Source organism: Ictalurus punctatus, chromosome 14 (assembly GCF_001660625.3).
Source record: "Ictalurus punctatus breed USDA103 chromosome 14, Coco_2.0, whole genome shotgun sequence".
NCBI classification, from domain to species: Eukaryota; Metazoa; Chordata; class Actinopteri; order Siluriformes; family Ictaluridae; genus Ictalurus; species Ictalurus punctatus.
The window spans coordinates 3,921,467-3,936,386 of NC_030429.2; the positions used below are offsets into that span (position 1 = coordinate 3,921,467).

Below are 14,920 nucleotides of genomic sequence, written 5' to 3' on the forward strand. Positions count from 1 at the left end.
TTTAAGTGCCTGCGTAATTGCTTCTCTAAGCGGTAGAATCATTTGAAAAATGGCATCTCGATCCATACCTGATCCTAAGTTTATCTAAAGCTGAACTGAGCTACACTGAAAGGGTTGCAGCGTCATATGAACCCCCAGGATCGATCGTAGTGGACCCCTTTCAACGGCGTCCCGATGGTAATAAATAACTCGCGTCATTCGGCCTTTGCGTAGCCATTTTCCACATTACTCCGAAGAGCTTCAAGCGAACCTACGGATTATTTAACACTATATTCATGAGACCTGATCTATACCTTGCGATGCAAAATAAGGGAATGGTGACCGACAGAGAGATGTAAAACAGTAGGAGTAATTAAAAAAAAAAATCGTTCCCGTGCTGCACTATGACCCTGATGTGGAATGGCTTACGATCTATTAAACAAAGTCTTTTCCTTATACGATTCTCCTCGTAACTATATCCTGTCTAAAGCAGCCCGCACATATAAGGAGTATAGACTTGGTGCAAACTAACAGGATGTAGCACCGATTAACCGGGGATGTCGACCGATCTGTGGGATTCGTTCTCCGTTTCTACTCCTACTCCTCCAGCCCCCGCTTTATTTAATAGTGAGGATGGGGTTAAATAGGCAACGTCGTGGAGGAGGACATGGAGAAAGAGCGAGAAGGTCTAGCTGGGAATCGAGGGGGGGGGGGGGCATTTTTCAGAGCGTTGAGCGCTCATTCCTCATCAGAGCTGCTGTTGTCCATGGAGTAGACCATGAAGAAGAGGTCAGGCCGGGTCGGCACCAGAGGGTGACCGGGCTTCACAACCTCGAAACCCATGTAGTGGAAGGTCTTCGTGATCAATACTGCAATGAACACACACACACACACACACACACACAAAAAAGATCAGATCAAACCAGAAAAAAAAAAAACAATGTTTTATTTATTTATTTATATAAGCAAGAAAAGGGGGAGGGAAAGTCTTACGTCGATCCTCCCTGGTTTTGTAGAACCACAGGAACACATAGCTGACTTTCAGACTCTCCTCTGCAAACTCCAACAGACTGGTAAGACTGGAAGCACACACACACACACACACACACACACAGGGACACGGATGACGCACTGGCAGTTTTACATAATCCCCAGCTTACATAACGCACAGGCAGCTGCATCAGAGCTAATTTAGCCCCTCGCTAACTGATCATGGCCTCTTCGGCTGCGCAGAACACACTCCGCAAAGGTGACTGTGAACAACGAATCACTGCTGGACGTGTGACTTGTACTCTAATAAGCGGAATCTCATTAGCGTTACGGTTCACGAAAGGAGACAAAGCTGCATTAATACGGTGACTCAGGTAGCAGAGCTGAAGGCTAACCTCAACACTGGGTCAAACTCATTCAACCTGACAGACTTCAACTCATTTACTGATGTACGGTCTTCTACTGAAACCTCTACTGCACTTTCACTACACAGGTGCAGCTCAAACAATTAGAATAGTTCGGTGTTTTTCCCCCCGTAATTTTATTAAAAAGTAGATTCGTTAGACATAAAGTGAAATATTTCAAGCCTTTGTTTGTTTTAATCTCGATGGTTACGGCTCACAGCTCACGGAAATCAAACGTCCGGTATCACAAAATATTCGAATAAAGAATTTATAATACAGAGATGTCGACCTGAGAAGACTCTAATCGGAGAATTAACTCAAAACACCTTTTTACTAAAAACTCCGTTGCTCAGTGGTCCAAATTTCTCTTTTCTGATGAAAGTAAATGCTGCGTTTCATTTGGAAATCAAGGTCCCAGAGTCTGGAGGACGAGTGGAGAGACACAGAATCCAAGCTGCTGGAAGTCCAGTGTGAAGTTTCCACAGTCAGTGATGATTTGGGGTGTCATGTCATCTGCTGGTGTCGGTCCAGTGTGTTTTCTCGAGTCGAGAGTCGATGCAGCGTCTACCAGGAGATTTTAGAGCACTTCATGCTTCATCTGCTGACGAGCTTTATGGAGATGCTGATTTCCTTTTCCAGCAGGACTCGGTACCTGCCCACAGTGCCAAAACTACTAGTAACTGGTTTACTGACCGTGGTGTTACTGTGCTCGATCGTCCAGCCGACTCGCCTGACCCGAACCCCATAGAGAATCTACGAGAGACACCAGACCCGACAATACAGACGAGCTGAAAGCTGCTATCAAAGCAGCCTGGGCTTCCAGAACAAACACCTCAGCAGTGCCACAGGCTGATCGCCTCCATGCCACGCCGCATCGATGCAGTCATTCGTGTAAAAGTATTAAAGCCCTGACCGAGTATCAGCGCATAAATTAACATACTTTTCAGGTCGACATTTCTGTATTATAAATTCTTTATTGTAATATTTTGAGATACTGGACGTTTGATTTCCATCAGCTGTAAGCTGTAATCGAGATTAAAACCAAAAAAAGGCTTGAAATATTTCACTTTATGTCTAACGAATCTAGAATATATGAAAAGTTCCACTTTTTGAATGAAGAATTACAGAAAAAAACGAACTTCTAATTTTTTGAGACGCACCTGTATTTCAACCACAAAAAAAGCACAAACGTTACACATGCTGTATGAATGATTTTCTCCCCATACAGTGGTAAAGGCAGCAGGGTAATTGTGTTGTACATACCCCTCTTTGCTGCCCTCCGGCAGTGCACCGCTGGGGATCTCCAGATAAAGGCAGTTGGTTGCCAGCACCGTGTCCCAGCAGGAGAAACGCCGCTCGTTCAGCTTGTACTGGAAGTGCAGGATCGAGGGGTTTCCACTCACCGCACCCGACCGAGTCACCGTCAACCTGTCATCCTGAAAGGCAAAGCGAAACTGTAAACCTACACATCTATGCCGTGTCACTAGGAATACATCTTCCTATAGCAATGTTTACGCTGCTGTAACAGGAACTATGCTCTTACTATGCTCTTGTTTGGATAAAACTAATCAGCATCTGCTTTAACAATAGGTCCTTTCACAGGACTAAGCACGTGTGTGTGTGTGTGAGAGCATGCTCGTGTCAGTCACAGGTGTAAATGCAGTATGATCCTGTCCGTCTGAGCACCCCCAGGCCAGTCACATGTCTGACCTACAACCATGCATTTACACACACACACACACACACACACGAAACTGCAAGGCATGTGTATTCACTGTACATCGCAAACGTGAGTGTGTGCTGAAAAAATCTGATTTAAAAAATGATTATTAATAAGCTCTGGGATGACAAAAATATGTAGAGTCGCACTGAATTGAATTTCAGGCCTGACATAACCTGGGCAGCTCTACGACAAATGTATAAATTGAGTGTACTCTGACCGAGGGCTGTGCGATATATCGGTATAATATCGATATTGTGATGAATGATTACGTGATACACTTTTCTAAGATATCGTTGGTATGGTGATGTATTTTTAAGTTTTTCATAATCACACATGATGTGCTGCTGTATAGATGCTGTTTGGATGTATTTTTTTTTAATGATTTTTTTTCCTTCATCTTCTTTGTCTTCGTGAGCGTGACCAAAAAGAATCGTCGAAACCCGTTTAACTGGTTTTCGTTTATTTTACTACTGGTTTGCAGACAGTCTGTTAGCTTAATTATATAACGTGGTACACGGCGCGTACCGTAGAAACGTCCTCAAGCGGCGTGATATGATATTTTTGTCATATCGCCCAGCTCTAGTCTGACCAAGTGAATATTGGTGAAACCAGTTAAAAACGTTGTAGTATTAGTACTCAGTGCATTTCAGGGCACAATAATCATGCTGACTGAGCTCAGCTTGCTGCCTTATCACTCACCATTGTGTGTGTGTGTGTGTGTGTGTGTTTTACCTTGTGAAGAGGTACACTGAGAGGGAGATCCCTTCCGGTCCCTCGCCCACTCGGGATCTTCGCTAGTGGGTGAGGGGCATCAGGAGCACCACAGAGGCCCTGGAGCCTGCTGCCTGGAGCAGTGCAGTCTGGAGCCCACTAGAGAAGCGCTACATAAAACACAGAACAATTTTGCCTTAACGCTTTAGAAGACACTACATACACTATATAGCCAGATAATTGTGGACCCCTGACCATCACACCCAGGCAGTGCTGTGAAAACGTATTCATCAGTGAAACGGAACTTTTTCAATGTATGAAGCTGGTTAAAAAGATCTTACCCAGTAACACACTATGCCAAAGCTGAAAGAAATTCCAGAAATGAACCTCCAAAGAACCACTCTCAGTACGTTTACACGGACAACGATATTCCCATATTATCCCGATTAAGACGATACTCTGATTAAGAAACTAGCATGTAAACAGAGATTATTGATGACCTTAATCCGATTAAAGTCGTACTCGAAGTAAACACAAATGGAATTAAGACGTGTCGAGTATTTCTGTTTTAGTCGCATTATAGAAGTGCGTTACAGACACGTACACACCTTAATCACGCTATTAACGTCGTGTGGGAGTTTTCACCGCATATTGCGACAGGACACGATCACACACGGCAGCGCTCGACCGTTTGACGGCAAACGAGAGCACGGCCGCGTCCCAAACCGCATACTTACCTGCTATATAGTAGGAGAAATACACGCATTTCAGCAACTATATAGACGGTGAGGACGCGGTTTGGGACGCAGCCCGCGGCTTCAAGCGGTCGTCTATCTGCACGTACGGCACGACTAATAATTAACCGCACTTGAAGCTTTCGTCAAATTAAAACTGAAACACCCAAAACTGTATACGGTCCCATAACAAAGACCAACTGTATGTAAATACATGAAATTCTGGAGGGACGTCGGACGGCGTGACGCGGGGACGTAATGACGTGTGCCGTTAATTACTCCATGTACTACAAGACGTAACACAGGAACATGAAAGGAGTATTCTAAAAGCGACTCATGTAAACACCTTAATCACAATATTATCTTACTCAGAATAAGGTCAATATTATTCTGAATTGGGACTCTTTAGATTACTGTTGTCCATGTAAACGTACTCAGTGAGAGCCGTTATCTCCAAATGGAAAAACTTGGCACAGTAGTGAACCTTCTCAGAAGTGGCCGACCTTCCAAAATTCCTCCAAGAGCACAGCGATGACTCATCCAGCAAGTCTCAAAAGAGCCAAGGACAACATCAAAGGACCTACAGGCCTCTCTTACATCAGTAAAGGTCACTGTTCATGACTCCACTATCAGAAAGACACTGGGCAGAAATGGCATCCATGGAAGAGTGGCGAGGTGAAAACCACTGCAGACCCAGAAGAACATTAAGACTCATCTGAATTTGGCCAAAACACACCTTGATGATCCTCAAACCTTTTGGGAGAATATTCTGTGGACTGATGAATTGAAAGTGGAACTGTTTGGAAGACAGCGGTCCCGTTACATCTGCCGTAAACCAAACACAGAATTCCACTAAAAGAACATCATACCTACGGTCAAGCATGGTGGAGGTAGTGTGATGGTGTGGGGATGCTTTGCTGCTTCAGGACCTGGGCAACTTGCATTAATTGAGGGAAACATGAATTCTGCTCTCTACCAGAAAATCCTAAAGGAGAATGTCCGGTGTTCAGTCCGTAAGCAAGACGATGATCCAAAGCACAGGAGTAAATCCTAGTCCTACAGGTAAGTGAAAGACTGATCTCCAGATATCAGAAGCGTTCGGTTGCAGTTATTGCTGCTAAGGTAGCATGCCCAGATTTTACGTTTAAGAGGGCAATTAGTTTTTCACGTCTGATAGGTGTCGGATAGGTTGTTTTTTTTTTTGCTTCAATAAAAAACAAAACCTGTATTGTGTGTTTACACAGGTTACCTTTGTTTATGTTGTATTTTGTTTGAAGCGCTAAACCTATTTAGTATGAGATCTACACAAACACAGAAGAAATCAGGAAATACTTTTTCACAGCACTGTTATGTGCTTCTTCCCCAAACTGTTGCCTGTGATGGAAGCACACGATTGTATAGAATGTATTTGTAGGCTGTAGCATTAAGATTTCCCTCAACTTGAACGAACAGGCTCAAACATCACAATGTTCCTGTGCACGAAGCGCGCTCCATGGTTTGCCAAATCTGGAGTGGAAGATCTCGGGTGTCCTGCACAGAGCGCCGACCTCAACTCCACTGAACACCGACTGCATCCCAGACCTCCTTCGTCTCGGTCATCAGCACCTGATCTCACTGAATGAACACAAATCCCCACACTACAAAAAAAAAAAAAAAATCTAGTGGAAAGCCTTCCCAGAAGAGTGGAGGATATTATAACGGCAAATTGGGCGTAAATCTGGAACGGGATGTTCAACAAATGCACATATGAATGTGAAGGTCAGGTGGTCACAAACCTTTAGCCACATAGTGTAGTAATAACGTTTGATACCACGGCACTGTTGAATTCTCAATTCTGATTGGTCAGAAGGTGCTGATTCATTCATTTTCTCCAACAGGAGCTCTGACAAGCGTTTAACACTTATGGACAGACTCTCCAGCAGCAGTGCTTTATAACAGTCAGGCTGATCCTTTACAGTTTCAGACGCTGGAAAGTCCCTGACCGAGGGCCTTGTGGTCTTTCAGTAACTTTTTTCCGTCTTATTTACTTCAAGAGAAAGCGGGGGAAAACGAAAGGCTGGTGAGGGAACTACTGGTTTACAGCTGCTATAACACAAGTGATAACAGGAACTGACTTGTTTCGTGAACGTCCCACAGCACTGAATCTAACTAAATATAAGATCGAAGATATTTTAATGTATAAAAGAAATATAGTGTGAAAACTCGCCCAGATCGCTATCACAGCACGGCAGCATTAACAAAAGACCTCCTGATAAGGAGCTGCGGAACGTACTTACATAACTACAGACCAACGTGAAGTGACCGGACGTCAGACGTTTAGGCTAGAAATCGAGGAAACGAGTGTGAATGTTTTTTTGCTGAATGTTCAAACAGGAAGAACGGACAGGAAGTTTGCACACTGCTGATCACGCTCAGCATAGAGAGGTCAAATCGGATCTTTTCTGCTTAGCAGGAATGTTTCGCTTTCTATCAGGAAGAACGCCTCATGCTCGGGTGCGAAGAGGATTCGAGAGCGGGGCGCTGGCGTTTGCTCGAGATACACAGTGCAAACAAGCGCGTGATCTGTAAACAAGTCTCAGAATAGCGCGCTAACCTTTGGGCGGTTTGGGTTTCAGCTCTGGGTTCCACTTTCCACCAAAGTAGCTTCCACTTTCTTTACCAGCGGGTGGCTTTATAAAAAGTTGTTTATCCGGGCAGTCTAATGCCACCAGCGTCACTGAAGGGCTTGTGGGAAATGTGCAAAAGAAACAAAAAGCAAATTACGATTTGAATTATTTATGATGCATCAACTGATCCGCAGCCACTCGGTCTGAAAAGACGGCAAGCCTTGTTTTGTTTTGTTTTGCCTTGCCTGTGTGAGGGAAGTGCAAATCGAGGAAACACTTTGGTTTTTTTTTGGAGGAACGAGGGAAAGGAGGAGCTGCACTTTTGATACCCTGGCAACCGGACAGGTAGCCACGACGACCTGGTGTGCACAGAGAGAAGACGAGATGGAAAACAAACTCATTATGCAGTGTAACATCACGCGATCTCAGCTCATACTTGCTTTAGTGGTTTCTTTTCAATGCTTTAGGGATGTAAAGCATCGTGTGCCACATGTTCTTGTAAAACTAGAAAAACTCAAACGTTCGTCGGATCAGTAGTCCGAGTTTAGACTACCTAATTTGCACCGTTTTTCCATGTTGCCTATTATAGCGCTGCGTGTGGCGCGGGCTGCAATGCCAGCTTGTTTTGAAAGCCAACACTCCTCACCCTCAGACATTCCGACTCCCGCCGCCCCTCAGCCGCGCTAGCGCAACACTTCAGACCTGTTCCCAACCGAGTCTCCGGTTATTCCCTCCCGCTTTACAGCAGGAAGACCGGTGATGAACTGCAGCGGCGGACACGCAGCTATTGAGATTGAGCTCAAAATGTTTCCACCCGTTTCTCAATCATGACTAGCGTTTGTTTTGTTTTGTTTCGTCGGTGCGTGACTAAACAAAACCGGAAGCACGAGAATCAAATACTGAGGTGACGTCATGCAAACGCACCAGCCGAGAGGACTTGTTAAAGGGTTTCTAATTGAGCGGTCACGTTTAAAATGCTATCCGAGTACTCGATATGCTTCATTGTTTGTTGCAATGATGCCATGAGAGAGAGAGAGAGAGAGAGAGAGAGAGAGAGAGAGAGAGAGAGCCAGGAAAGGTTCAGCTCCAAAACAGGAAACCCAAAAGTCTTCCAGGAAAATGGGGCTCAGCTGCGGCAGCTGGGTTGCCAGCCTCTCTCGAACGCCTCTAATGTTTTCAGCATATTCTCGGCATACAGCGAGCACTTCCAGAATTCGACTTCACGCGATTTTAACACAAAAAAAAACAACACACACATATCCATCCTGACCGCTTCTAAATCCAGACAGACGAGACGGCAGCTCTGGAGTGCATTATTTACAGATCTCAAGCTTTGGGCCCAGTCGCACAAAATCCAGAACCGTACCGAAAATGACAGCATGGGATACTCAAGACGTGCACACGGAATAATCATCTAATGTTTTAGAAACCGCATCATGTCCAGGTCACTGCGATGATAGGTCTCTTGTACCTGTATCATGTCTCTTCCGTGTGAAAATGTGCGCAAGGTGTACAGTTAAACATGCTTCACGATACATCACTGGACAGGAAAGACGTTTGAGAGTGCACGAGAGTAAAACGAAGCCAGCTCAAGATCGGATCAACTTTCCGAGCGTGAAAACGTGTCGATTCCAGCCACAGCGCCAAGGATTACACGTGTTACGCAATGCAGAGTCACGATCAGGTGACAAGGTCATAAGAACATTTTTCATTTGTTTATTAAACCTCGCACCTGTTGGAAAGGACATGGCCTAATCACAAATTGTAGTGTTGTCAGGGCATGGCCAGCCGGGTCTATCAATCCATCTATCCCCTGGATCTATCAACCAAGCTGGATGTGGCACATCGTCGCCTACCTGTTACCTGCCTAGGCATAACAGGAAGTCTTCCAGAAATATTACATTTTATACGGTAATCTTAATCGACAGGAAGACAATAGAACATGACGGGTTTTTTTTTGTTTGTTTTTTTCGGACATTCGGGTCTCACGTAGGTGCAAAACTGTATCTATCGTGATGTGTCTCGATCATTTCGAGGCTGAGAATAGCATCAGCTGATCCTCCTCTCCTCTGCGGTCAGCACAGTTCTGTGCTCTTCCTGCTTAAAACAGATTAATCCCAAAGTAATCCCTGATATCTCGCAGTCTACAGACAAGATTAAACTGCAAGCCTGAGAGTCAGAGGACTGTATTCTAGGGTATTAGGAATTACTGTGACACTTAGAAACGGATAACGGAGGCAGAGAAGAGCTGTTATTATTATTATTATTATTATTATTATTATTATTATTATTATTATTATTATTTGATGCTTTAGTCTAAGACAGATCCTTCCCCATTGATGAGGAATAATGATTTGTTATCTTGACATACAGTGTATGTCAGTAATGTCATGTCCTGTGATAAAGGAAAATTACTACAACAACAACAACAACAGGCCAAGGTGAATAACAACCTGCATACCTCTCAGTGATTATTATAAAAACCCTAACATTCAGTCCTTCAGTAATAAGCATGAGTAATAAGATATTAATAAATGATTCCAAACTCCTTATAGTATAATTAGGACAGAATGAGGTCCTTCTCCGCTCACCTGTCCTCGGTGTCGCGCATGTTCTCCTGAGAATCAAACAGAGTCCTGTCTTTCCTCTGACAACCAAAACAATAACTATTCAGCAGCAGCTCCACAGAGTAATTCACCATCCGTAACCCAATCCGACCGCAGGGGATGTTGTGCCGGCTGGACTGAGGACTTGTTTGTGGACAGCGTCGTTTTCGACCTGCGTGTTAAACACCGCAGCACTGCTACTGCCCGGAGAGAAGCGCTGTGTGCGTGCGCTTTTAAAGGCCGCCCCAGTGCATCATGGGAGAAGAACCAAGCTCAAGGAAGGAGCCGTGAAGTTGCTTGGTTACGAGTTGGATGAAATGCTGATGAAATGCTTCAGTGTATGACTACGACGCTATTATATTTCCGAATCTCAAATCCTTTCATGTTTAATGCTGCAATATTTTAATATTTAATATGTACATTATAGCATTTCCTTTGTGTAGGCTTTTTATAGATTGAAGTGTCCTGTATATTTGATGGAAATGTTCAATTCCAGAAATTTTGGAATCGAGTCAGAGTATTATTCCAAGTGATGGGAGTCGGTTTCAAGAATTGATTCCACACGGTAATTTTTTCTCGATTCGGACTCCAAGTGACCGGAGTCGGAATCGAGAGTCGATTCCACACGGTAATTTCCACGATTCGGACTTCAAGTGCTTGGAGTCGGTTCCAAGAGTTGATTCCACACCGTATTTTTCTCAATTCCGATTCCAAGTGGTGGGAGTCGATTCCACACAGTAATTTCTCGATTCGGACTCCAAGTGACGGGAGTCGGTTCCAAGAGTCGATTCCACACAGTATTTTTCTCGATTCCGTTTCCAAGTGGTGGGAGTCGATTCCACACCGTATTTTTCTCAATTCCGACTCCAAGTGGTGGGATTCGATTCCACACAGTTTTTTTCCCCCAATTCCGATACCAAGTGGTGGGAGTCGGTTCCAAGAGTCGATTCCACACGGTAATTTTTTCTCGATTCTGACTCCAAGTGACGGGAGTCGGTTCAAAAGAGTCGATTCCACACGGTAATTTCCTCGATTCGGACTCCAAGTGACGGGAGTCGGTTCCAAGAGTCGATTCCACACAGTAATTTTCTCGATTCCGATTCCCAGTGGTGGGAGTCGATTCCACACAGTATTTTTCTCAATTCCGATTCCAAGTGGTGGGAGTCGATTCCACACAGTAATTTTCTCGATTTTGACTCCAAGTGTTGGGAGTCGGTTCCAAGAGTAGATTCCACACTGTACTTTTCTCAATTCCGATTCCAAGTCGATGGGAGCCATGGTTGGATCTTCCAGCAGGATAATGATCCAAAACATACATGAAAATCAACACAAAAATGGTTTACTGACCACAAAATCAAGGTCCTGCCATGACCATCCCAGTCCCCTGACCTGAACCCCATAGAAAACCTGTGTGGTTTCTGAAGAGGAGAGTCCACCAGCATGGACCTCGAAATTTGAAGGATCTGGAGAGATTCTGTATGGAGGAATACGTACTGTACGGTCTCAGATCCCTTGTATTCTCCAACCTCGTCAGGCATTATACATTTACATTTATCCAAAGCGACTTACAAATGAGAAAATACAAGCAAAGCGATATTATAGGAGAAGACTCAGAGCTGTTATCTTGGCAAAGGGAGGTAGCACAAAGTATTGACTAAAAGGGTGCCAATAATTGTTACGCACCTATATTTAACAAAGATTTTTTAAAAATAAATTTGTGTTTTGTTTGCAATTTGATATCCATGAGAGCAGAGTATTTTTGTGGGTTTTTTTTTTTTTTTTTAAACAAAAGCTCAAAAGGTTAAACAATAAAGACAATTTTTCACAGCCTTCTTTGCTCATATTTACCAAGGGTGCCAATATAAGTGGAGGGAACTGTATATGTAGCCATATAAATATATAAAACATATCCAGACTAGAATAACCTAACCTGTGTTCAAACATCACTCATGGAAATGGCCAATGAAACACTATTGTTTAGAGAAATCGACAAGCTAACACCAGTCAATTAACGTCTCGGACGATAAATCTGACAAATAAGAGGATTTTTGTAGCATATATGGTATGTTCAGCTATGTAGTAGTACCACATAATGTGATAACTTGGTCTGTATCAGGTTTTTTCAGTTCTGGACCTGGAGGGCTGGTCTCCAGCACAGTTTGGTGATTTCCCTGCGCAAACACATCCATTAAACCTGTCAATAAACAGATGAATTGAATCAGGTGTGCCTGAATAGGATTATCACCATCTTACATGGTTATTGTACCTCGAATAATGAAGGCTATAGCAGGGGGAAGAGCTTTCTCTTACAGTGCATCCGGAAAGTATTCACAGCGTTTCACTTTTCCCACATTTCGTTATGTTACAGCCTTATTTCAAAATGGATTAAATGAATTATTTTCCTCGAAATTCTACAAACAATACCCCATCATGACAACGTGAAAGAAGTTTGTTTGAAATCTCAACTGGAGGCTACAAAGATTGATTAGTATGGTACCGCTTGACGTACCATGGAAATGCTTTTGGACCTCAATTCCACATGGATGTTCTCGCTGTGGTCGCTGGGACTACGGTTGCTGCAATGGCCTTGGGACTGCAATTACCACATGCAGTTTTACACTCAGGTCTCCTTTAGTGAACAGCGGACTAGTTCAACAATCAGACTTCATGTTAAAACCATAATGAACTTTCTTTTACTTTCACACTATCCGTCGTTACCCAGATGAGGACGGGTTCCCTTCTGAGTCCGGTTCCTCTCAAGGTTTCTTCCTCGTATCATCTTGGGGAGTTTTTCCCTCACCACCGTCACCACCGGCTCGCCCAATAGGGATAAATTCACACACTTAAAATCTCCATCCTGTGTTTATATATTTCTGTAAAGCCGCTCTGAGACAATGTTCATTGTTAAAAGCGCTATACAAATAAAATTGAATCGAATTGAATTGAAACGAATTAAATTACAATGTCATTGTGTGGAACCGAGTCCAAAGCTCGCTTCCCAATGCGTGGAAATGAGGACTCGATTCTTTCTGGGATCGCCTCCCAGCCCTAATATTTAATAAAAGAAAAATGAAAAGATACACAGAAGTTTTAAAAAATGGCATTATATTGTCTAGTCATTCCATATAAAATAAAGAATCAGAAAATCAGACTGTGCAGCAGTCTAATAATCTAATATACTGTAGAGTCTCTGAAGAAAACCCTTGTAAACCATGTACAGTGGTGCTTGAAAGAATTTGCTTAATTTCTGCTTTAAAAAGTAGCTAAAGAGAACTCCGTTAAACAAATTAGACAAAATATTATACGTGGTCATTTATTTATTTACTGAGGAAAATGATCCAATATTTCATATCTGTGAGTGGAAAAAGTATGTGAACCTTTGCTTTCAGTATGTGGTGTGACCCCCTTGTGCAGCAATAACTGCATATAAATGTTTCCAATAACTGTTGATCATCCTGCACATCGGCTTGGAGGAATTTTATCCCATTCCTCAGTACAGAACAGCTTCAACTCTGGGATGTCGGTGGGTTTATTCACATGAACTGCTTGCTTCAGGTTCTTCCACAACATTTCTATTGGATGAAGGTCAGGACTTTGACTTGGACATTCCAGAACATTCACTTTATTCTTCTTTAACCGTTCTCCGGTAAAATGACTTGTTAGCTTAGTGTCGTTGTCTTGCTGCATGACCCACTTTCTCTTGAGATTCAATTCATGGATAGATATCCTGACATCTTCCTTCAGAGTTCACTGGTATCATTCAGAATTCATTGTTCCATCAATGATCGTTCTGGCACCAAAACAGGCCCAAACCATGACACTACCAGCACCATGTTTCACAGATGGGATAAGGTTCTTATGCTGGATTGCAGTGTTTTCCTTTCTCCAAACATAACACCTCTCATTTAAACCAAAAATGTCTATTTTGGTCTCATCTGTCCACAAAACATTTTTACTATAACCTTTTGGCTTGTCCATGTGATCTTTAGCAAACTGTAGATGGTCAGCAGTGTTCTTTTTGGAGAGCAGTGGCTTTCTCCTTGTAACCCTGCCATGCACACCACTGTTGTTCAGTGTTCTCCTGATGGTGGACTCGTGAACATTAGCATTAGTCAATGTGAGAGAGGCCTTTAGTTGCTTAGAAGTTACCCTGGGTTCCTCTGTGGCCTCGTGGACAGAAGCGGGTAGTAAAATGCTACATTTACTTCATTACATTTACTTGAGTAACTTTTTGAAAAAAATGTACTGTTAAGAGTAGGTTTAACTGGCCATACTTATACTCTTACTCAAGTTCATTTTTAATCACAGAAATGTACTTTTACTTTGTTACATTCTGTGGTGTTCCTCTGTTACTGTTAAATGGTAATGAATATATGTAGCTTTAATAATTAGTTTATATCACTTAATGAGGTCACAAGTCTCGTGATAATGAGGTCACGAGTCTCGTGTGTGTGTGTGAGAGAGAGAGGGAGAGGGATTTTGTGTTGAAAATGACAGTGTGTTATTATACCCGTCACAGGACTGGGATCTGCTGCCACTGGTTCCATATGGTTTCCTCCTGTTACACCTAATACTACTCAGGCATGCTTGCCTAACAGAACCAGAGCCATACAGACCTTCCCAGTGACTAAGGCTGTGATAAGCCCTACTGGTGCCATTAAAGCATGCTCAGTGCCACTGGTTCCATATGGCATAGTATGGTTCCATCCATATGGTTCCATGCAGGGTCGTCAGCCAGGTACCAACGCTCAACAAAGTTTTGCTCCTTTAACCTCAGAATGTCTCCTGGTGGCAGAGCAGTGGCAGGGATATCTCCCTGCCACCCCCTGGAAGTAGACCTTGGGTCAGATGTCTCTACCCCAACTTTTCTCCTTTCTCCTCACACAGAGCCAAAGGCTACCCTTCCTGCTCTCTTCAGCCAGGTCTTTCAGAGCCTTCCGCTGATTTGCTCCAGTTACGTCCCATATCCTTCAGGAGGTGAACAGTTTATGTTTCTACAAAGCTACGGCATCCTACTTCTACCCGGTAGATGATGGTTCTCCAGCCGGCCTCCTTACAAGTGACAAGATCTGAGTACTTCAGCCTCTTCCTCTCAAAGGCAGCTTCTACTCCTTCCTCACATGGGACAGTTAGCTATTTATTGACACCCCAAAGGAATATTTCAAAC

General features: G+C 43.4%; 1 protein-coding gene across 1 annotated transcript; it reads right to left on the reverse strand.

The window, feature by feature from the left end:
- Positions 1–359: 359 nt before the first annotated feature.
- On the reverse strand, positions 360–9,978 carry oaz2a (ornithine decarboxylase antizyme 2a). Its single transcript, XM_017485869.3, is given in 6 exon segments — positions 360–848; positions 973–1,058; positions 2,637–2,809; positions 3,829–3,909; positions 3,911–3,977; positions 9,739–9,978. Coding segments are annotated over 6 exon segments (648 nt in total). The 5' UTR covers positions 9,849–9,978; the 3' UTR covers positions 360–717.
- Positions 9,979–14,920: the final 4,942 nt, after the last annotated feature.